Source organism: Chrysemys picta, chromosome 4 (assembly GCF_011386835.1).
Source record: "Chrysemys picta bellii isolate R12L10 chromosome 4, ASM1138683v2, whole genome shotgun sequence".
NCBI lineage: Eukaryota > Metazoa > Chordata > Testudines > Emydidae > Chrysemys > Chrysemys picta.
Genome location: NC_088794.1, coordinates 125490370 through 125515235, shown reverse-complemented (window position 1 = coordinate 125515235; position 24866 = coordinate 125490370). Strand labels below are relative to the sequence as shown.

General features: G+C 39.3%; 2 protein-coding genes across 39 annotated transcripts in view; both read left to right on the top strand.

Moving 5' to 3' along the window:
• Positions 1-389: 389 nt before the first annotated feature.
• ATXN3 (ataxin 3) lies at positions 390-19582 on the top strand. 37 transcript variants are annotated; one of them, XM_065595629.1, is made up of 14 exons: positions 397-527; positions 1233-1450; positions 3702-3790; positions 5169-5333; positions 5771-5815; positions 7302-7387; positions 7876-7942; positions 11020-11107; positions 11397-11529; positions 12249-12424; positions 13035-13158; positions 15134-15219; positions 15893-15914; positions 16099-19582. In XM_065595629.1, exons 3-13 carry the CDS (start codon positions 3770-3772, stop codon positions 15895-15897), a joined length of 996 nt encoding a protein of 331 aa, XP_065451701.1. In that variant the 5' UTR covers positions 397-527; positions 1233-1450; positions 3702-3769; the 3' UTR covers positions 15898-15914; positions 16099-19582. The 37 variants fall into 37 exon arrangements, 23 of the variants coding, with proteins under 23 accessions (XP_005285474.3, XP_065451703.1, XP_005285479.3 ...); XR_010601143.1 differs by lacking the exons at positions 1233-1450; positions 3702-3790 and adding an exon at positions 11896-11920 and having other exon boundaries at positions 390-527; XR_010601147.1 differs by lacking the exons at positions 1233-1450; positions 3702-3790 and adding an exon at positions 11896-11920 and having other exon boundaries at positions 390-527; positions 7876-8333.
• A 3513-nt stretch (positions 19583-23095) lies between these two features.
• Positions 23096-24866, top strand: part of TRIP11 (thyroid hormone receptor interactor 11) — an 83731-nt gene continuing 81960 nt past the window's right edge. Inside the window, exon 1 of one of the 2 annotated variants that reach the window (XM_008165732.4) lies at positions 23096-23926. In XM_008165732.4, coding sequence (XP_008163954.2) covers positions 23788-23926 — 139 coding nt within the window. In that variant the 5' untranslated portion in view covers positions 23096-23787. The remainder of the gene's footprint in view (positions 23927-24866) is intronic. The other variant, XM_005285413.4, reaches the window with a different exon arrangement.

Below are 24866 nucleotides of genomic sequence, written 5' to 3'. Positions count from 1 at the left end.
GACTCTGCTATTCACAAAGCACAACCCTGCCCCTTAAAATACTACGGAAGTGCGGGATAATCCCCATCAGCTCCTGACAATACAGGGCTTGTGACACGCAGGGCGGGGGTCCTATGCACAGCTCCAGCCAGTGGGCAATCAAGTGGTTGTAAGCGCTAACTAAGCTCTTCAGACCACAGCGATGAGCTCCGGGCTGAGGCTCTGACTGCGGCGCCCAGCCCCCACTTCCCCCGACAGCCGACGGGGGGCGCTCGCACCAGTTAGGCGAGTCCCGAAGCTAATTCTGGCCCCCGCAACCCCGCCCCCAGGACTCTAGCGCAAGCACTGACGTTGTGATCACATGACTGTCACGGAGCTGGAGAGGCCGCGGTTTATTGGGCGGGGTAAGATCACGTGGTGGGCAGAGGGCGAGGGGGTGCGGGGCAGCTGCGATGATTGGCTGCTGTGTGGCTGGGATGTGGTCACGTGAGGTGGAGGCTGCTGCTGGCTTGGGACAAATAAACATGGAGGCCATCTTCCATGAGAGGGTGAGTGTGCGGCGGGGGGAGAGGGCGCGTACGGTTGAGCGGGGGACTCGGGAGTGGGGGAGGGCGCCGCAGCGAGCCAGCGGTTGGATGGGGGGATGGGTATTTCAGAGGCTTGGGTAGGAGCTGGAGCTGGGAGGGGAGGGTAAAGGAAGGGGTAGTAGCCTATGGTGGGGAGGGGGTTGGCAGGTGGCACTGGAGCGGTAGCCTGGGGCGGCGGAAGTGAGGGGAGCTGTAGTCAGTAGCTGGGAGCCGAGGCTGGTGAGTTCTCTCCATCCCGTGGATGACTTAGAGTAGGGTAGTACTTGAAACTGTCTTTTAAACACTCCCGAAAACAACCCCCTGACTAAATTCTCTTATCCAATTGATCTCGATGTCATATTGCCCCTTACTATAGCATCTTTGTGCTGATAAGATTCCTCGCAAGTGGAAGGGGAGAGCCAGGTGAAATGATAGTTCAACTAAATACATCTTCGAAGAAATCTAGGCCCCTTTCAGAAGGGGAATCCGATTTCTTGGTCAGTCTGCTGGCATACCTTGCTAATACTGAAGTCCCTAGCAGCTGAATGGTTTCAAAAAATGGCTGGACAAATAAGTCTATAAAGCTTCAAAAGTGGTCACAAACAAGTGTCAATATTACTTCCTTTTATAGAGCAACTTTTTCATGTTGAGTTTTATTTCCTGTTTTTTTTTCTTGGTCCTCTAAAGATAAATACAGAAAGAATTTGATCGTGCAGAATGAAGTTTTTACTCTCTTGAGAAAGGCAGAATGGCTTAAATGAGAGATGAGCATAAAGATGGGAAGCAGGAGATATGAGCTTTATTCCTGACTCCTTCTACTGTCTTGCTGTGCCTTTGCTCATGACAACCTCTCTCTGCCTCCGTTTCTGCATGTACAGAGTGGAGATTATGACACTTACTTCAAAGTGGGTGTTGTTAAAATTTATTTAATAGCTGTACAGTGCTTCTGAAAATGTAAAGCACCATATGAGTGTTAAATATTTTGTTTCAGATGACAAGTACCTCTGTTACTCATGATTGCCTTCAAACTCCTAAACAATAATCTCTATATCACACCATCACATTCTAGTGTCGTCTTTATGTGCTTCCTGTAATTTAGTTTCTTTAGCCATCTTTATTATTAATAATAGTTTTTCAAATTGTCATTCTTAATAAATTTCCTTTTGTAAATGCAGGTTGCTCTAGTTACCAAGAGATATAGTAACTAAACCAAACTAGTTCCTATCTGACCTAGACTGCCATGTGTAGAAGGGGAATGTAAAAAACAAACAAAACCCCAACATTTTTTGTTTTAAAATAAATTACTGTGGAAAGATGGCTTTATAGGATTGGAATGATAGAAGTTATTCTGCTGAAGATTGATATTCTTATTTATACTCTGCCCTTTAATCTAAGTTACACAATAAATGGCAATTATTTTGTAAGTGTTGTAAACTGCAAATATTTTACATCAGCCTGCAGTACAGGAAATGTGTTTACATATATGGAAACATCCTTGCTCTTTGACAATTTAGTAGTTAGATTACTTAGGTAGAGGTAAAACATCTAGTTAGATATCTTAAGCAGTAAGCAACATATATTTTGATTCTGTTGTAATAATTATTTTCATAGGTTCTAAAGCCAGAATTGTGATAATCTAGTCTGACCTCCTTTATAGAACAAGCCATAGAACTTCCCCAAAATAATTCCTGGAATTTATCTGTTTGGATGTTTTTCTATCTTGATTTAAAAATTGACAATGATGAAGAATCTACCACAATCCTTGGTAAATTGGTCCAATGGTTAATTACTCTCGGCATTAAAATGTATGCTTTATTTCTGGTCTGAACTTGTCTAGCTTCAATTTCCAGCCATTGGATTGTGTCATACCTTTGTTTGCTAGACTGAAGAGCCCATTATTACATGTTTGTTCCCCATGTAGTTACTTATAGACTGTGAGCAAGTCACCCCTAAACCTCCTCTTTGTTAAGATAAATAGATTGAGCTCCTTGAATCTGTCACCATAAGGCATGTTTTCTAATCCTTTACTCATTCTCATGGCTCTTCTCTGGACTCTTTTCAATTAATCAACCTCCTTCTTGAATTGTGAACACCAGAACTGGACACAGTATTCCAGCAGTGGTTGTGCTAGAGCCAAATACAGAGATAAAATGACCTCTCTACTACTACTTGAGATTCCCGTGTTTATGCATTCCAGGATCGCATTAGCTCTTTTGGCCACATCGTCCCATTGAGAGTTCATGTTCAGCTGATTATCCATCCTGACACCCAAATCTTTTTAGTCACTGCTTTGCAGGATAGTGTCCCCCATCCTGAAAGTATGGCCTACATTCTTTGTTCCCAGATGTATGCATTTACATTTAGCCATATTAAAATGCATATTGTTTGCTTGTGGCCAGTTCACGGAGTGATGTAAATTACTCTGAATCAGTGACCTTTCCTCTTCATTATTTACCATGCCCTCAATTTTAATTGCCTTCTCTGGGGAAAAATTTGAACAAGTGTGTGTGTAACATCATTTTTAATAAAGATCTACATTTCAGTTCACTGGTAGTGCCCCCATTTCCTCCAAAGTATTCAGAATGCTGCTTAGGTATTTACAGTTAAAGTACTTTAATACACACACATCAAATTCTTAACCATAAAATCATGTGTGAAAAGAAAATAATATAATTTTAAAAGGTAGGTAAGGATACCTTTTCAGATAGGTCTAAGGGGGGCAAGCTCCATGCCTAAGAAGCCACTACTGTAAAAGACAGGAAGTTCTGCTCTAGGGTAAAATGTTGAAAGGTCTAATAAATGAATGGCCAGAGCATAAATCTATGTCAGGACAAGGTTGAATGAGGAAGCTTCTAATTATGAAAGAATGCTATGTCTCCTTTATTAAAGTTAAAGCTACTTTTAATTATAAATTATGAGCCTAATTTTCTTTCCTTCCCCTGCTTGCCCCTCAATTCACCCTTAAATGTCACCAAAGAAAAACCTCAGTACACCTGAACATTTGCACACTATATATTATCTTAGGATGGTAAAAATATTTGGGGCAAATCCCATGAGGACTTTCAGTGAGGTGGGGTTTAAAAATTTCCCTATCATTCTTTTTCAAATATTTTCTTGATGCTTTTTTGACTTATATTTCAAATCTGATTCACATAGAATCTTCAAAACCAACTTTTTCAAGAGTCCCTAATAAATGGGAATGCCTTTCATGTGATTGAGAGTGCATGTATATTGAAGTTCTTAAGGTAAAAAAATACAAAAGTATGCATATCTATTTACTTTGGAAAACACATATTATATACATGTGTATATTTGGAAGTGTATACATGTCTGCATTTAATAGATGCATCAGTTTGAGGCAAACTTGCAAAGTCTTCATGGCCTATGTGCAGAGGTGGGCAAACTACAGCCCGTGGGCCACATCCGGCCTGCGGGACCCCCCTGCTCGGTCCCTGAGCTCCTGGCCTGGGAGGCTAGCCCCCAGCCCCTCCCCTGCTTTTTCCCCTCCCCCGCAGCCTCAGCTCACTGCGCCGCCACAATGCTCTGGGCGGCTGGGCTGTGAGCTCCTGGGGTAGCGCAGCTGCAGAGCCCGGCATGATCCGATGCTCTGTGCTGCGCAGTGGCGGGGCTGGCTGCAGCCGGGCGGTGCAGCTGTAGCACCACCAGCCACCGGTGCTCCAGGCAGCGCGGTAAGGGGGCGCGTTGGATGGAGGTCAGAGGGTGGGGGTGTGGATAGGGGTCGGGGTGGTCAGAGGGTGGGGAACAGGGGGGTTGAATGGGGGTAGCGGTCCCGGGGGGGCAGTCAGGAAGGAGGGGTTGGATGGAACAGCGGGGTGGTTGGATGGGGCAGGGTCCTGGGGGGGGGGGCAGTCAGGAATGAGAGGAGGGGTTGGATGGGACGGTGGGGGGCAGTCAGGGGCGGGGATTCTGGGGGTGATCAGGGGACAGGGAACCGGGGTGTGTGTGTGTGTGGATGGGGCAGGAGTCCCGGGGGGGCCATCAGGGGGCGAGAAGCAGGGGAGGTCAGATGGGGGCCACACCTGGCTGTTTGGTGATGCACAGCCTCCCCTAACTGGCCCTCCATACAATTTTGGAAATCTGATGTGGCCCTCAGGCCAAAAAGTTTGCCCACCCCTGCCTATGTGTATATCGATGATGGGGGAAGCGACATAGGGGTACATGGCACTGTTGTGGAGGGAAAAGAAGAGGGAGATTAATATGGGACAAGTGCAGCTGGTATGGAGAATGAGAGAGTCACATGTGGAGGCTGCCTGGGAAAGAATAAAGTCTGTAGCTGCTGTTGTTTGCAAGAATTGTTGGAGTCCCTCTGTGACTTTATCAGTCTGCAGAGACTTCTGTCACTGGCCAATTCTTAAATGACCTTCTAAATTAAAAGTAAACTTACGGACTAAAAATGTTTACATTTCTTGAGAAATAACCGGGGTCTGTATGCATGTGTCAGAGATGATCTTTTTGGTGTTCTAAAGTCAGACAAGTAATGCACTGTAGGAAAGCTTGGGGGTAAATATACTCCCTTGGCAAACATAGACGATTGAAGCAACGAAGATATAACAAAACATTAAAACAATTCTTAGATATATTTTTGTTCCTTTACAATTTTAGCAAGAAGGCTCATTGTGCGCTCAGCACTGTCTGAATAACTTATTACAAGGGGAATATTTTAGCCCTGTGGAGTTATCTTCTATTGCACAGCAGCTAGATGAGGAAGAGAGAATAAGAATGGCGGAGGGAGGAGTTTCTAGTGAAGAGTACAGAACGTTTTTACAGGTAACAATCATTTTAACATTAGATTGCTTGGCATCTGTTTGCTTTTTTGAAACATAATTTTTTGTTTTTGTCATTCTTGCTTTGTTATGGAAGCTCCATTTTCAAGTGATAATGCTTTTAAATTTTATAGTCTTTTTCATACAAGTATGTCAAATTGGCATTTACAAACATTAATTCACTACTAAAGCATCACAACACTTCAATGAGAAATATATTATCCGCATCTTACAGGCGTGGAGAGAAGGATATGGGATTGTGTTTTTTCACTAAAAGTGTATTTTGGGCAGGGCAAGCAGTCTTTTTCGAAATGGGTGTACAGAGTCTGTGTTGTAGGTGTACACGATTGTGTTTATTTTTACACTTGATTTCTCATAAACCTTTTTAGAAGTGTAAGCTGATCACAATTTTTCTTTTTCTCCTCCACCCAAATTGAACAGCAGCCTTCTGGAAATATGGATGACAGTGGCTACTTCTCCATTCAAGTAAGCATGACTCTGTGGTCAGGACAATTTCTTACAACCAGTGCAGTTGCATTATATAAATTTTCTTCAAAATAATTTTGATAGCATTTAGTAATTCTTCTCCAATTTCTAGTGTGTAGGATTAATGCAGGAGAGTTCTGGCTTTCTAGAGCATCAGGTTTAAATTATGGATTACAGAGGCCTTCCTGGTGATTACGGGGTCCGTGAGAGAATCCTTCTCTTACAAAGTGATCTGCAAAATGAAAAAGCTGCAGAATCTGTGTTCCAAAGGCTTTATTTCACACTTCTGAAACTTTAGAGCTATTTGGAAAAAAGTTTATTTTTAAAAAGGGAATTTACTTAATATGTAATTAATCTTTTAAATACCTGTAATAGAACCAAAACCCCCATAAAAATCCCAGACTAGTAACTTTTACCTATATTGGATCCCTAGGTCATGTTCTGTACCTTTTGTTTCTCTTCTTGTGGCCCCCATGTATGTTGGTCAGTATTTCTTTCCATACTCTCATGCAAGCTTCTGCTCCCATTACTCTGTTTTGTAGATGCACAGGGCTTTCTTTTTATTTGCTCATTTTACTTCCCAGACTAATTTCTGAAATATATTTTCTGCCATTGCCAGCATGGCAATTCCTTACTTCCTAATTGTGCTGCAGTGACTTTGAAGCAGATAAAAATTGCTTTCTACTTTGTTTCTACTTTCTTGCTCTACCATCTCTTTGATCACTTGCTACACTGTTGACTGGCTGAGGTGAGGATGAATTGTTAATCTCCCCATACCTTTATCCCAAACAGCTTTAAGTGAGTAGTGTTAAGAGGTTTGATTCCATCCATAAATTTCAAACGTACTGAATAATGTTTAAAATGAGTTAGAACTTTAGCAGATATTAGGGAGGTCCTTAGTTGGAAGTCTAGGATTTTTGGTAAACCTTGATGTTCAGGTCTACACAAGTTGTAATGGAGTCAGGGACCTTGTTGCAACATGGTTCTAGTTTGTAGTGTGGCAAAATTAAGGACCTATGTGAGTTAAAAGTCTTAGTGGACATGTCTTCAAAAAGGATGAGAGTAGATGATCCCTAAATATGTTAACAGTAGCCCTAATATTGTTTCTTGTGTTATCTTAATGGCTGCAAAATGCCAAACAGTTTTAATAATGTAGTTTTGAGGGTGAAAGTAAGAAGGTAATAAGCAGACAGCTGGATATAAGGCTATAACATAATCAAGGAGGTGTGCTTTGCTAGAATCTCTCTGTCAAACTGTAGTTTTGTAATTCATCTTTGTTGTATATGCTATCTATGTTGTGTGGTGATCGTAGATTCATGAAGGTTGCATTTTGAATATTATGATCCCGAGGTTTCCTTTTTATATCAACTTTTTAAAAGCACAGCTTTATGAAAACAATATAATTGTTGATAGTGATTAAAATGGTTGCATTGCTTAAATTTGGAGTTGACTGGTTTGTCTCATGAAAAGTACTATTTTTTGACAGGTTATAAGCAATGCCTTGAAAGTTTGGGGTTTAGAACTAATCCTCTTCAACAGCCCAGAGTATCAGAGGCTCGGGATCGACCCTATGTAAGACTTTCTTTTTAGCACCCTGCTTTCATTTTACAGAAAAGTAACGCTGAAAATCTGTGATTACTAAGTTTCTTTTAAAATTACTATTTCAAGCTCTGTTACATTTTGATGTTTCCTTTTTTATCCCCTAAGCCTTTTATTTTTCATATTTTGGGGATTAATATGATCTGTCCTCTGAGCCTTCATGACATCTCAGTATCTGTGGCATCACAGTATGCTGATTGAGTTGCATGTGATGTCATATATGCTTTATGACATTACCAGGTTTATATAGACTTCACTACATAATTAAAAAGAACACTTTAAAATATTATGAATTATAATAAGAGCAATTTAAACACTCTATAGCATCAATAGTTATGTTGTATTGCCAAAATATTGTAATTTATTTATAAATTAGTGATAACAAATAATTTAAAAGTTAGTATGAGCTCCAATATTAGAGAATTTAATTTTATGTATACCTTGTGTTTTTCTTTTTACAGAAATGAAAGATCATTTATTTGTAATTATAAGGAACACTGGTTTACAGTTCGAAAGTTAGGAAAACAGGTGACCTTGTCTTTTTTTATTTAAAAGTTGACTTCAGAGCGGGGGTGGAAAGAATGGTTGCAATGAGGCCATGTACTAGCCTTTCATCTTTTGAAGGTCTGGGTTGAAATCTGTTTTAGACTATCCCAAATAAATAGGTTGGGTAAACGCTTATTTATATCATAATGCTGCCAGGCAGCTTGGCATTAATGTTGGCGTGAGGAAGGACTCTGGATCAGATCCCCGAAGAATCTGCATGCTGTTATAAGAAGCAAGAGCTGCAGCTCTGGTTACAGCTTTATGTGACATCACTACATATTTGTCAGAAAAGAGAGAAGACTTAATGTAACAAACAGCCAGAAAATCATACTTTTGAAAAAAGTTTGAGGTCATCTTTATACATTACAAAGAGGTACTGAGGGTCAGATTTTTGTTTGTTTGTTTGTTTTTGCTGCATTACACAATACTATTACATTGATACTGTAAAATAAATTGCAGGTAGTTTCTGTGCATCTAAAATGGCTAGTCAGTATATGGGAAATGTGATTAACACATTAGACCATTGAATATTTATGTTTGCCAATATTGGAGAGGTATTAGTAGGGATTGTAGTGGGAAAAGTAGAAACACAGCTTTTAACTCTGTAGGATTTAGGAGAGCTTTTAGGAGGAATTAAATTAGAAATAGTAAAATAGATTGCTAGAAATAAGGGACGGTGTGCCTGTATGAAGTGTTCATAACCAAACAGCCAGATAGATCAGAAAAAGTTGGGTCTTTTTAACACACAGAGATAGAATACCAATCAAAGTTGTCCCTTTCTAGATGACATTCTATAATTCTTCATATAATTAAAATACATTGTTAAAATGTGTAAAACACTCCTGAAGTAAGCTTTGTAAAAACATCTACAATAATGGAAAGGAGCTCACATAGCCATGATTAAGGTTTTTGGAACTGCAGCCATGCTGACATCCAGATGAGAAAAAATAAGTAAACTTTTTGTAGATGAAACTAACCAGGCCACTGCCCTTAATATGGCACTGAAGCTTTTTATTTTCTACTGAAAAGGCTCATTGAATGCACCAAACATTCCCGATAAAGCCTCTTTGTTAAAAAATGAAAGCTCAAAGTGGTTTGGTTGCAAGTGATGCCTTATACTAGTAATGATTTTTGAGGCCAATACAAATTTCAAAAATGCACTTATATTGTGGTTTACTTCAAGTGGAAATGACATCTGGCGTAAATGGTGAAAATGGGGACTACATTACAGACTTTACATTCGGGATTAGTTTAAAAATAATTATGTTCATTTTGTAAGCATTTTTTCATGTTTTATATTGAAGGGGCATTAGTGTTCACTTTAAAACCGTTATCTGATGGGGAGAGCATTCCAGGCTAAATGTGTATATGTAGTTCAGATATTTTTTGGTAAACTATTATTCTGTCACAGAGATTTTTAGTTTTTTAAATTTGGGATTAAAACTTTATTTTTTTAGATGTTACATAGTTTATAATCACAATAAAACACTTATTGGTGTCTATTCAGAGAGTAATACAGAAGGAGGATTCATTTTATAAGTTAATAATCCATCCCTAGACAAAATAGATTAGCTCAATGAAGGAAACATTAATTTGACTCTTTCATCTCTATTATTTGTTATACTATAAAGTAAAACTATTATCTCTAAAAGGTTTTTCCCTCACTCCTCATTTTAAGAGCCCAACACTCATGTACATATATCAATACCGTACCTTTTTATCTCTACCCCACACCCTTGGCCCACATACCATTTGGGGTTGGATTTTTTTTTTTTAAGAGGAAATTTTGTGGCGTGAATGGGGTAGAATGTTAACATTATGATATGGAACTATTTGATGACTCCATTCCTGGTGAACAGTAATCAAGACCCCAATCCTGCAGACACATGCATGTTCTACTTCAAGGACACGAGGAGTCCACTGATTTCATTTAAATGTGTTTAAAATGTTGCAGGATTGGGCCCAAAAGTAATTGGTGGTTCAGTAGCGTCTGAAATAAGTTACCGGTAATAGTCTCATTCTAGCTATCAATGGACATTAGCCTCTATCACAAAGAATATACTTATATATTAATTAGTATTCTTGTTGATAGTTTCAGTAGCTTGGCCAAGAATTGTATGGAATGGAAACTGAATTCTGTTGCCATCTGAAGTGGTTCTGGAAGGTCATGATTTTAGCACAATGGAAGGGTGTTGTGAAGAATTTTTCTTCAAGCACTTGCATTTATTCAAGATAGTGTCAAGAGAGATGTCTGATAGTTTTAATGGCCCCTATAATATCCATCTCTCCCCAAATTGGATACATTTTCAGTTATTACCAGAATTACTATTAATAACTAATGGGCCTTTTGGAGTGTGTGTGTGGTGATTTATACGAACACATATTTACATCCTGTCTCACCTCCTCCTAATATAGGCTGTGTTTGTGACATAGATAATAAAAGCATTCCAAGTGAACTTGGTTGATATAATTATCTTTAAAATACATGTAAAGAAACCAGTTACCTATGATTAAAGCAATCTTTTTTATAGTATCCGCAATTAAAGGCAGCACTGTTATGGATATTCTTAACAGAAAATACTCAACTATTTCTTCAGCCATCCCTTTAAATAGGGATTCTGTCCACTCTCCACTAAAAATATGAATCTATGGTGAAGTGACAGAAGGAAAAAAAACTTCAGTGTATCAAATGACAATCTCCAAGAACAAATATTGCAAACCAGAATAAACAGTATCATAAAGTAACAGCAGAAACCATGACATAAAAATTGTTCAAATTTCTCCCCTTTAAACTCTCCTGATATTAGTAGGGAGGGAGCCTGAAGTTACATAAATTTCCCTGTAAAGTTTCAGAGTTTGTGTTAGCTGAGGACTTTTTGAAGGGTGGCAGGTAGCAATACTTATGTTGTTGTGCTCTTGTGCTTGAAAGGAATTTTTGATATTTCACATGATTAGTTTACAAATCCGATATTTCATCATGGAAATTGACCAGATTGCCCAAAAATAAATTCCATGCTAATTTTTGTTTTCTCAAATCTTTTTTTGTTTTCAAATTACAGTGGTTTAACTTGAACTCTCTCCTGATGGGTCCAGAACTAATATCAGATACATACCTTGCACTTTTCTTGGCTCAGTTACAACAGGAAGGTAATACTAGTTTGCAAATGTTAAACCTCATTGCTTGAAAGCACATGATTAAAATCAGATAATTAACCTTTATTTATAAGCGTGTTTGTATCCAGTCTATCAGTTTTGTGACTGAATCGGTGAAATAACTATACAATCCTTGTAATGAGAGGCAAAGCCTAATCTTGAATGTCTGTATTATATTGCTGGTAATAAATTACATCTTTTTTTATTTCATGGTATATTTAGTTGAGGGTATTTAATAATCCACACACCTTGTACTTAGTATTTCTGCTTTTATTATTCCCAGGTTATTCTATATTTGTTGTAAAGGGTGACCTGCCAGATTGTGAGGCTGATCAACTACTGCAAATGATTCAGGTACAGCAGATGCAGCGACCAAAACTGATTGGGGAAGAAACTGCACAATCAAGAGATGAAAGGTAAGGTAAATAAAGATTTATTTTTAATAGTGTTGAACATGATTTTTTTTAGCGATTGATGCCTACAACCAAGGCACTTATTTCTAACTAAAGTTACAAAGTAGTATTAGGTACCTCTAATTCATTATATATACTATTATAATTTCACTGAGTTGTAAAGCTCCTATTTTCTGATTTATCCTACAACTACAACATTAATCCTTAAATGTTTCCAAATCTTAAAACATTTTAAAATACTCTAGTCAGCCTGGTATAGTTTTGTTGTATTTTATCATGATTAAATTTTATTGCTTTTAAAGAGATGTAAGAGAGCTTTACATTTTCAAAGGAATTACTTCATAAATGTTCCTTTCTCTTGGTATACAGGTTAACTTCCATGGCTCTGCAATAGGTAAAAACAGAGATCTTGTGTGGCAATATAGCCTAGTTGATAGAGCATGGGACTGGGAACCACAAACTTCTGAGTTCTGCCCTTCACTGGGACACTGACTAGCACTGTGATTATGGACAAATCACTTAATTTCTTTTGTACTTCTGTTTTTCATTTGTAAAATGGGGAAAATATTTAACTACCTCAGATGATGTGTTGTGATGATAAGAATGTTTTTACAGTACCCTGAAAATGCAGAGCTAAATCAACGCAAAGTATTATTCCTTATTATGAGATTCAAATGAAAATGTTATCTATGGCTGATTGCAATGAGATATCTATTCTGCAGGGTGCAAAAAACTGACCTGGAACAAGCTTTAGACGTTAACCATCCCTTTGATGGAACAGGCATGTTAGATGAAGATGAGGAGAATTTCCAAAGAGCCCTTGCTCTAAGTAAACAGGAAATTGATATGGAAGATGAAGAAGCTGATCTTCGTAGAGCCATTCAACTTAGTATGCAAGGTAAAAGACTTACTTAAAAAGAAGCTACAATTTTTATCCAGTGATCACTTTGACTAGTTGAGTTCTTGTGAAAAGTTAATTCTGACAGCTGAAATCTGTTCATAGGGTCAAGTATAGTAGCTGTTTTCCCTGCGAATGTGTCTCAGGCCCACTGGTCAGGCCCTCTGGAAAGTCTGCCTCCTAAGCATGAAGGGATACTTAAGTGTGAACTTTGGTCCTTTCCTGGTGACTCTTAAAAATGTTGTCAGTTATGATGTGAATAGTTGATCACTAGGAAGTATACTGAAAGTTCATCTTACTCACATAGGCAGCTAACTAGCCATTAGATAATATTAATTTTTAGGTTGGCTACTGCCGTGGGTAGATTTGAACCATTGATCTTCAGGTGAAGTTCTCTGTTCCCCAATTCCCTGAGCCATTCACTCCTTGCCAGATCTATTGTTTCAAGAGCTTTGTCTGTAGTAATAGAGATTAGATAATTGTATATGATGATCATGTTATAAACAATTTTTTCTTCATCGAGATTTGGATAGGTAATTTTAGCTACGTTATATTTGTTAGTTTAAAATTTCCCATCTTGATGTAATGAAATGCCATGTTCTAACTTTAGGAGGCCATCAAAGTGAGTTTTCAGACTCTGCATCGCAGAATATACCACATTCGTCTGGTACAAGTCAGTTTGAATCTCTTTCTTCAGAAGAGCTGCGAAGGAGAAGACAGACATATTTTGAAAAGTAAAGTATCTGGTGGAAAACTGAATTTGCTTGTTGAAGTAATTATATTTTAGGATAGTAGAATATTTTTTCACACATTGAGGTCAGATTTAGCTTTATTTATCTTTTTTTTAATAGCCTTTTTAACACTGTATTCTGGAAATCCTGTAGCTTCTAATTAGTTACTTGAGATACTAGTTAGAAGGAGATTGTTTGTTTGCCAGCAAGGTAAATGTCCAGCTATGTGCACACATAGGTACTAAGATACTATTTTATATGAAATCTTAGGAGTACTGTTGTAAATAACACTAATTATTTTATAGAGGGTATGTGTCCTTCATGATTTAATGAGAGTGCACTCCACGAAAAAAAAACCACAATCAATATTTAGTGGGGGTATGTGCCTGAGAGTTGAGATATAAATGCAGGGAGTCACATAATATTCATCTATTAAGTCCTTCCCCCTCTGAACAAAAGGTTGGGCAGAGCTTGTTCTCTGCTAACCATAGAGATGAGCAAGTAGATTCTTAATACCAATTCAGCTTCTGTTTCAGAACTATAAACCAGTTGCATCTCTTCTGTTGTTACTATTGTTTTTCCTTCTCTCTATCTTGATCTTCTAGTGAGGAGGGAGAGGGGCACCAGAAGGAAAAGTGAAGTAGTAAGGGGATAAGATTGTGTATGAGTGGATGAGAATGCCAGACATTTGAATTGAAGGGATTTGGGGTGCAAGGGCATATGATGGTGCCTAACACCATCCAAATATTTCTCACTCACTGGCTTTCCATGGAATGAAGAATGACTTTTTTGCAGAGGGGAGGTGTCAGAACAGGACCTTAGAAAAAGAGACAAGATGAGGAGCTTTTAAGTGGAGATTGTGGATTTAAATTTGGACCTGTATGTAAATTTTGGGAGGAGGAGGGGGGAACAGATGTAAAGCCTCAGATCCAGAGAAATGTTTCACAATTTAAAAAAAAAAAAAAAAAAACAATAAAACAGTTGTTTTTAACAACTAAATATTTTCCTGCAATGTTTGGAACCTAACAGTAAGGGAACTGAAAGTGAATCTGATATAATTGAAAAATATCAAAGCTGATATAAATGTTAAAATTAAATGATATAAATTGTGACATGTTCTCTGGTATTTTAAAGTTATTTGTCTTTTAATGTATGGTATGAGAGAGACAAAGTGGGTGGGTTAATATCTTTTATTGGACCAACTTCTGTTGGTGAGAGAGACAAGCTTTCGAGCTTACACTCTGCTCGAAAGCATCTCTCTCTCACTATCAGAAGTTGGTCCAATAAAAGATATTACCCCACCTAACTTGTCTTTCTCATATCATGGGACTGACACAACTACAACAACCCTGCATATAGGGTTGCCAGCTTTGGTTGTATGAACTCCTGGAGGTTTCATCACATGGCATTATCTTTAATTCCTGGAGACTCCAGGACATCCTGGAGGGTTGGCAACGCTGCACAATGTATGGTGTTGAACATAGGTAAAGAAACTTTGTTTAGAACATAAGATTTTTAAGTTGACAGTACTACTTTAATACATTTTAAAAGTTCCCTTTTTCATAATTCTAACTACCCACCATGGGTTCCTTAAGGTTGATAGTAGGTAGCTATCTATTTTCTGCCCTTTTTTTGTGTGTGTGTGGATCAAATTATTTGTAGGGATCAGAATATAGTGAAGTGAGTGCCTAATATAAAAGCCAGAGATTCTGGATTATCTCATGGTCAGTTTTGTATCTGGTAATATTTTCTTAAAGTGTATATGTGGTAACTTGAACTCTACCAGATACTATTCCAAAGAAGTGGGCTGTAGTCCACGAAAGCTTATGCTCTAATAAATTTGTTAGTCTCTAAGGTGCCACAAGTACTCCTGTTCTTTTTACCAGATACTAGGAACTTAGGAGTTTGTCTAGTTTATACTATTTTTGTGCTCCTAGTTTTGTGTTTTCACTAATTGAAACTATTTTGGTAATTTCAGACAGCAGCAACAGTCGCAGCAAGGCCAGACCCCAGATATACACGATAAGCCAGCTACAAGTTCAAATGCACTAGGAACAGACCCAGGTATTGTTTTATTCAACCTATGGTTTTCAACACAGATGTTAATCTAGATTTTTCCCTGGTGGGTTCTCTCTTTGCTGAAGAACAGTTCCCCAATTTTCCTTGCCTTTAACTCCCCTAACAATTGCCCTTGGGACTGCATGACATAGCCACTATTTTTCTTGCTGGGGAGGATATAATAGGGCTCTTAGAGAGCCTGTTCTGCTGTGTTGGCCGAAAGGGTCACTCTTGAGTGATATGAGATCACCTGTCCCACAGGAGTGGACTGCATTACCTGCACACTGCTCTCAGCCCTTGTTGGCCTAAGAATCTAGAGATAGTGATTGAATGTAGATCTCTCCTTCTTGGGAGTGCACAGCACTGCTACTAGATCAAGCAGGTTCTGGTTTTACTTTTTTTCTAGTTGAATATAGTATGGTAGCTCTTGGTGTAGGCGTATGCAGCACTTCTTATTACCAACAACAGGATGCATGTTGAAAAATAAATCTCTCTCTAAATGTTTATTCTCAAGTTTTATAAAAAATACATTAGGCTGGAACAGAGACATTTATTATTTTTAATTACGTGTGGAAACACGTTAACAATGTAATTCAGAAAGACAATAAATATGTGAACATTACTAATGTTAAATATCAGACCTAAAATTAATTACACATTATTTCATATCTTTTTATAGAATGATTACAGTGCATTGAAAAGTAAGTCTGAAATGATCATTTGATAATAGAAAACAAAAAAGCAAAAGACATCTGAAAAAACATGGAATGATAAACAAATAGAAACAAGAGGCAAGAAGTTATATGAAAAATGTTTACTTTTTTTATAGCTGCATTCCATAAGTAATTAGACGTGAATATTTTGTGTATGTTTGTCTCCTGGCAGGAGGCGATATGAGTGAAGAAGACATGCTTCAAGCAGCCATGAATATGTCCTTGGAAACTGTTAGGAACTGCCTAAATACAGAAGAAAAGAAATGACAAAATAATGTTTTCTCTTTTGTTAGAACACTCAATCTCCATTATAATATTCTTGTGTGGATGCTGTACAAGCAGGGTTCATTTCAGAGACACAGGATATTGTCTTACCACAGATGAAAAGAAGGGGGTCAGAGTTAAAAGGGGATCTGAAAATAACAAAAATATTGCACCAATTTAGAAATTAGCCCTTATGCTGCAAAACACTTCAACACATGCATAACTTTGCTCAGGTGAGTAGTTTCATTGACTTCAGGAGGATTACTCAAGTGAGCAAAGTTAAGTGCCTTGTAGGCTCAGGGCCTGTGTGTTGGATACCCCAAATAAGGGGCAAGTATAATTTACCTTCCTTTCTTATTACATGTCAGCTGCTTGGAGAATTCAGCACAAAATTACAAAATTTAGTGCAGTTTTCTTATCAATGAATTCAGATGCCATTCAATAATAATTTAAAAATAAATACAAAAAAGTTAGGCTCTTAAATCATGAATAGAAAATATGGACAAATTTTAAAACCAGTAAGCACATTTTAAAATGAAAAAAATTTAAGTCAATCTTTTACCCTCTAGACCCTGAGTTCATGGTTCTATGTTTCTCCTGCAAGAATTGATGGTGTTTCGCTTCCCAGAACTTAGAACAGAGTTTTCTGCTCTGCTGTTTTGTGCTTGTGATAGGATCATTTCTGAAGGAGAAACGCAAAACCATGAGGTCTTGGTAGTTGAAAAGAAAAATCTTCAATATAATTGTAATTATAATGGTACCCAAGTTATCTTAATGAGTTAAGATTTTACCTTTTTTGTACTTGCAGTACCTTTAGCATTATTTGAAAATCATCATTAAAGGAATGTCAAAGATTTCTCCAGTTCTTACTTTAGGTCAGATGATTTGGCTCCCTCTTCGTACTCTTTCCACTGAATGCTGAAGTTGGCTTTATTGGAGATGGTACTTTTTTCTGTGAGAGAGACATGACATGTTGGCAATTGGGCTAAACAGTTTATTCTTGTCTCTACCTCTCCTGTTTTGTCTTCTGTTTTTAATCTTTGAGTTCCTCCCCTTACCTTGGCCTCTCACCATTTCTTCCTTCACACTCTTAGTAAGAATATCTATCTCTTCCCTGGTTTGTTAGTTCATCAAGCTGTGTGAGAGTGGGAGGAAAGGAGGGAGAAGAGATTTAGATGCCATAACTTCAGTGCCACATATCTAAGGTGCATTCCTGCAATCTGAAATGACCCCTGTGCAGGTAGCTTTGTTAAGACTGACTGTTTATGTTTGTATGTGTGCGCATGTTTTTTCTCCAAATGCTTTTTACGAATATCTTCTATTTTGTCAGAATTTTACAGCTTTTTCAGGAATGGCCTTCATTCATGCACCTTACAGTTTGTTTATCATGTTGTTTCTGTTACTGAGAAAAATGGGGAGCAAAGTATGCAAGCTAGCTTGTTCAATCAGTTGTAAGACTTATCCTTTGATACTCAAGATGAATGTGTGACAGAGTGACCAAATTTGGCTTTCAATTTTACTGCAACAGTTTAAACATGTTCCTTTTTCATAAATGGTGCTTTAACTATAAATTCTGTTTACATATAAATTATATGGAAATATGTTATAGATGTATGGTGTTGAAGCTGTTTTTCACTTAGTATGTAAGCAGTTGCCACAGACATTCTAAGAATAATCTTTTGAAACTATACATTTGATTTCTTTACCAAAATATTTTAAAATTATACTATTGCACCATAGTAATGTATTTAATTATAATTAGTTAGAGTGAATCATAATTAGATGGAAATAAACATTCAGCACAGAATAGTACTGTATATAAAAGGGCCGTTAGGTTTTGGTAAAGATTTGTGTAGAATGATGGCTTCTTGATAGCTTAGAATATTACTGTAAGATAGATCCTTAGTCTAAATTCTGTTTCCTTTACTTGTATGCTTAATTTCCACTGATTTCAGTAGGACCACTTGCATGAGTAAGGCAATGTGGATTTGACCAGAAGACAAGTAATGCTTTTCAGAATTGCTTTTTACTTCCACCATTCTCATCCTTTGTAGGCAATACTGTTGTGCATTTCAGTCTACCTAATTGACTAACAGATTAACTCTTTTGCCATGCCTGCTGCACCAAGTTTTTAAAACAAAGTCACTGCTTAAAAAACAAACCAAACAAACAAATAAAAACACACACACACACAACTTTGCAGTGCTGAATGGCTGCACAAACCTATCAGTATAGATTTTGGCTTCAAGATTGACTGTTCCTTGTAAATGACAGTGGAAAAGGATGCATATAAAGCATGAAATACTGTTTTTATGAGGCTGAAAATTCATCATGATTTTTCTTTTTCTCTGCCTACATTTTACCTGTCATAAACATTCTCCTTTTTGGCATGATGCAAACAACAGCTGGATGAACTTATTTGACTTAAAACCCTGCATTTTAAATTATCTTTATAAATGGATACAGATTTGTAAAGACTTCTTTTTTAAGACATGGTAATTGCTAACTTCCTCTTCAGTTATGTTATGTTATGTTATAAATTAATATTTCTTTGGCTATATACTGTAGCATTCCTATATAAAAATCTGAACTCCTATATTCTAGTGATGTTAATGATTTGATTTTATAATCACTAAAGCATGGAAGTTCATGATTAAAGCACCAAATCCATCCTCAAACCACCTCACTGCCTAAGTATTGTAGCATACAAGGAATGTAAGATCATATAATGCTTAAAAGGCACAACAGGGTGAATTAGATTTTATGGATAACCATATTCCTTTCAATAAACAGTATCATCTAAAAATTAAGTGAGCTAAATGTCCATTTGGCATTCTGAGGAATAGTAAGCTCACTCAGACTGGTGACCTGTTACTGAATCAGTTAAGAGGTAGCCCTGGAGGCTACATACATTAATTGCACCAAAGGAAAAGGTGAATATGAACTAGTGACAATACACATATTACAGTGTAGATCCAAAGTACAGAATGTGTGGAGCTGCCAAGAAGCCATCAATAAAAACTGATCTCATTTTCTCAATGTGCATTCTTTAAGTGATAAGCACTTACTGACATGTATAAATTGTGAAACACTTTTGTAAATAAAGTTTAAACTATTTGAGTCTTTTGCTAGCAGTAGCCATCTTTCAAAGCTGAAGTTTCATCCTAATGTTGTAGCGTTAGTGGTAGAGAGCCCATTAGGCAGGAGAATAAATTATTTTTGTTCCAGTCTTACATCTGTAAGATCTTTAGATCCTGTCTATCCTACAAAAATTATCATCTTTATCATTATTATGCTCCATGTGATGTAGTATGTTCTGTCCACAGAAGTCAGGGAAAAAAAAGTGATATCCATGTTGGGTAGCTACAGAATTAAAACACGGTTCCGTAAAATGATTGTAACTTTTTTTCTGTCCTCCCAGGTAAGGAAATGATCATGCTATAACAGTTTCAGGCCAGGCCACAATCATGTTTAATTATGGTTAATTTTAGGCACTATAATGTAAACTCTGCACTATAAATGCTATTCCAAGCCTACCTTTCCAGCGAGCACGTTATATCCCGAAAGCCTTTCCTCTTAGCTTTCTCTCAGTAAAGCTTTCTTACCAGCCTTCTGTTACTGTCTTCTTGGCTTTCTCTCAGACAGACTCCCCTACGTCAAAACATTTCCACCAGTCAAACCCATAGGGCCAAATGATCAGCTTTTGCTCAGAATGTCCATGTGCCTATATTTTGGGTGCTAATGCTATTGTTTCAGCCACCTGGTTACAATGGCTTCTTTACATTTATCCTATATGTAAAGTGGGGCCATGCCCAACCCATAACTACAAAGTTTAACTCAACAAGTCCATTCACATTACTGAAAAGCTGATTCCACTTTCATAGCTATTTCCGTTTCTAAGGAAAATGAATTTCCTCAGAGAGTGAAGTTCTTTTACTTCACCAAAACTACAGTACAGTCATTTTTTTTTCACAGCCCCGACAGCATGCCTCAACCCAGATCAGCCACTCTAGAGTTCACTCTGTGCCTATTGAGTTATTGACCTCTGTACAGTTAAGATTTCAGTTGTGATGTGTGTGGGGGGAGATGCGGGGTTGTTTTGTTTGTCTCATTTTACAGCATCACTTAACCGCCTACAGCTGTCCCTGAGTAATAACCTGATAACCACTAAAGTGGCTGAATTCAAACCAATCCCAATAAGCCATCCAAATCCCTGGCTAGGTTAGTAATAATATGAATATAAATCTTATACCTGCACCTTATATTGATGCATTGTTTGTAAGACTGTGACTGCTCCCCAATTATGTTGTTTCAGGAATGTCTTTTTATTGTTATGGAAAAGCTGAATGGATATACAGTTTCTTTGGGGAGAAGGGCTGTGATTAATTTAAAAAACAAGTCCATGTAGTCTAGGAATGATTTTTTTTTTAAAGCTTAATCTTAAACTTAAAAAAAACTAAATATTTCCTGAAAATACCTGTTAGTGTTAGAATTTGTAAATTATTTTTTCTTATACTACCTATATTTAAGGCCTAAATTTCATGACAATATACTATTAATAGGCAAGTATGAGTATCTGGGATAAGTTTCACATTAATCATAGGGTTTTATTGGCCCAGTTTATGCTTTTGGGTGACATGTCTGTCTGAATGTGGGGTAATAGCTTTGTTTGTCTGCATGCCTCTGATGCAGTGTCATTTGCTGACACATCAGTGAATGAACAAGGAGACCAATGAAGTCACAGTCTCATCTGTGAGCTATTCATAGAACAGTACCCAGAAGAACTCTCAGTAATTTTGCAATTACACAAAATATATATATTTTTTGTTTGGGTACCAATTAATGGAAATGATAATGATCAGGCTAATGTATGCTTTCTGGTGAGAGAATGACTGTAATGGGACAAGGATGGCCCTTATAAACTCAGGGTATCTTGTATTAATGATCACTTAATATCCGGTAACATCTGAAAAGCAATTAATCATTTTCCTATATCAACTGTACAGAAGCACCTGTTGTAATAATGACCAGAGATTGGATACAATAAAGTAAATTCAAATAGAGAAACCTTTTATAGGTATTCCCTTTAATGTGACCATTTTTAATCTGAGATTAAATTCTGACAAAGGCTGATGCATCAGCGATGAAAATAAGGACAAGTTCCATAGTTTATTGTGGTCAGATCTGCTCTACGTTCTGTATACAAAATTAACGTAGTCCATATTGAATGGATTAAAAACTGGCTAACAGATCTCAAAAAGTAATTGTGAATGGGGATTCATCAGCCAATGGAAGTGTTTCTAGAGGGGATCTGTAAGGATCTGTTCTCTGGTCCAATGCAGTTTAATATCTTTATGAATGATCTGGAAAAAACAATTAAATCAGTGCTGGTCAAATTTGCAGATGACACAAAAGTTGGTGGAACTGTAAATGATGTAGATGAGCCCAACCAAGATCACTTGATAACATGAGCTGATATGAATAACACATGATTTAACACTGTGAAATGAAAGGTCATCCATCTAAGAACAAAGAACAGAGGTCACATTTATAAGATGGGACTGTGTCCTGGAACAGTGATTCTCAAAAGGACTTCTTTTAGGGGTCATAGCAGCTAACCAACTGAACGTGACCTCTCAGAGCTATGTTGTAGCTAAGAGGGTTAATTACAATCCTTGGGCGTATAAGCAGGGGAATATTAAGAGTAGAGAGGTGATATTACATAAGAACTGCCATACTGGGTCAGACCAAAGGTCCATCTAGCCCAGTATCCTGTCTACCGACAGTGGCCAATGCCAGGTGCCCCAGAGGGAGTAAACCTAACAGGTAATGATCAAGTGATATCACCTCTGTATACAGCATTATTGAGACCCTTAGTGGAATATTGTGTCAGGTCTGCAGTCCGAACGTCAAAAAGGATGTTGAAAACTGGAAAAGATTCAGAAAAGAGCTACAAGAAGTTGAGGTCTAGAAAACATGAGTTATAGTGAGAGATTTAAGAAGCCCAATCTATTTAGTTTGGGTAAGAGAAAGTTAATAGGTGACTATCATGATACACCACACACTCTACCTGGGGAAGAGATTTCTGAGAGATGGCGGCTCTTTAATCTAGCAGAAGACATGATGAGATCCAGTGGTTGGAAGCTGAAGCTCAGAAAATTCAGACTATTCAGGTGCACGTTTTTAATGGAGAGGGTAACTATTGGAACAACTATCTAGAGAGTCTAGTTAAGAGTGGATATAATTTTAAAGGATATTCTATAGTTCAAACAGAAAATATGGGCTTGATGCAAAAATTATTGGGTGAGGTTCTTTGATTTGTGTTTTGCTGTGTGTAGCTGGCCTGGTGTGAGAGGGCTCAGGAACTCCCCAGGGGCCAGTGTGTGTGTGACTGGGGGGATGCCAGGTGACTCCCCAGGGGCCAGGTTTGTGTGTTGCTGGCAGGATGCGAGGGGCTCAGCTCGGGGACTCCCCGGGGGTCAGGTCTGTGTGTAGCTGGCAGGGTGCGAGGGGCTCGGGGACTCCCCGGGAGCCAGGTTTGTGTGTAGCTGGTGGGGGGTTTGGGGACTCCCCAGGGGCCTGGTGTGTGCGTAGCTAGTGGGAGGTGCGGGGACCCTGGGGGGCAGGTTTGGGTGTATCTGGTGGGGGGGGAGGGGGCCCCCGGGGTGCAGGTTTGGGTGTAGCTGGCGGGGGGCAAAGGGACCCCCGGGGGCAGGTTTGTGTGTAGCTGGTGGGGGGCGAGGAGACCCCCGGGGAGCAGGTTTGTGTGCAGCTGGTGGGGTGTGAGGGGACCCCCCGGGGCCTGACGTGTGCGTAGCTGGCGGGGGGCGAGGGGACCCCGGGGGGCAGGTTTGTGTGTAGCTGGTGGGGGGGGGTTGGGGACTCCCCAGGGGCCTGGTGTGTGCGTAGCTGGCGAGGGGCAGGTTTGTATGTAGCTGGTGGCGTCTTCGCACAAATGAGAGGAGACGAAGGGCGCCTGGTAGTGGAAGCAGCCAAGGTTGGAGGCCCCGTGCAGCCAGTGCTATGCCTCGCGGTGAGAGTGGCGGTGGCGGACTGTCGGTGAAGCAGAGGCCCCGGCCGGGTGCCCCGGGAGCGAGCTCCGGCGGCAGCACATGCCGCTAACCTACGCCTGGACAGAATATGCTGTTCGACCGCCGCCACTATCCCGAGCGCCTTTGCTACCGTGTACACGTCCCAGTAATCGTGACGCCGCTCTAGCCTCAGGCAGAGATTCTCTATGGTTATGCAGGGAGTCTGTGTGGGCTCGGAGGTGTCATGGCGTCCGTCGAGGTGGCAGCGCCTGAAGCTGCCGGGAGGAGCCGCTGAATCCGCGCTCCGAGCCGGGGAGGGAGTAATGGCCGGGGCGCTGGGACTCTTTCACTAGGCGCCAGCAGGAGCCCGGTCTTTCCTGAGCGTGCGAGCCGGGCAGGGTGGCAGGAGCCGGCTCTCCGAGCCCAGGCTGCCCAGCCCCCGGGGGGGAGAGCGAGCCGGGGCTGAGCTGTTCTGGGGTCCGGCGCCAACCCTGGTGCGGGTGCTGCCTCGGGGAGGCCTCTGGCCAGCGCTGAGGACAGTTGGGGTCCGTTGAGCAGCAGCGGAGATGGCCTCCTGGTTAGGGGGCCTGGGCTCGGGGCTGGGCCAGTCCCTGGGGCAGGTAGGGGGCAGCTTGTCCTCCCTTACCGGCCAGATCTCCAGCTTCACCAAAGACATCCTGCTGGAGGGCACCGAGGAAGTGGGAGGTAAGAGAGGGTCTGGGGGGGGGGGGAGGGGAGGAGAGTTGCTGCGACGGCCATCGGGGTGCCAACTAACACGGTTACCCCTCTGATACTTAACCCTCTGCGATGAGTGTGGGGCCGGGGGGCACTGAGTGCTGGGGAAGGATTTTCATCTCTATGGGCTGTGATGCTTTATATGTGTGTTTAGTACCATGAACTCATCTGATAGCATATTAATGATAATTAATAACTAAGAGATGTAGCAATTGTTGTAAATGGGTAACAGTTCATTTAGGACTGTGCCCAGCTAGACCACCTGAATTTAGAGATAAACATGACTGAGATTTTAAGTGTCTTACTGGAGTATACCAGTTTAACGAGAGAATTACTACCTTCATTTTCCTTTTTTTAACAATAATAAAGAGAAATAAAATGTTTAGTGGTAGTGGAGTTTGTTGTTACACCTGTTGGAGTTGGTGCAGAGTAGCATTAACACTGCTGAGCAAAACAACCAAAATTTGCCGTGACAAATTACTTCTATGTGTTTTTTCTGGAAGGGCCATATGCTTGGCTCTCTTCCCCCCCCCCCCTTTTTTTTTTTTTTCCCCCTCTCAAGTTCTTATTCTGTGCACATCACACTATCCGGGCTCTGTGGAGAATAAACTTAGCAAAGCAAGCTATATATAGTATAAACTTATTTAGAGGTATATATATTGCAAAACTTATTTAGAGGTATATATATTGGCATGTGTCCTGTTCCTGTTCTGATTTTGTTGTCCTGAAGTGTTGGAATTGCATTAGGGTACTTTGTTGACCAGGTTTGAAAGCATATCAAACTTGTCTTTGTCTTATTATGTTTATTCAGTTTATCTACAGCTTGGCTTGATCGGTTCCATTTAGAATGGGGGAAGTTTTCTAAATCTGCAAACAAATTGCTAGTTCCGTATTTTCCACATATGTATGT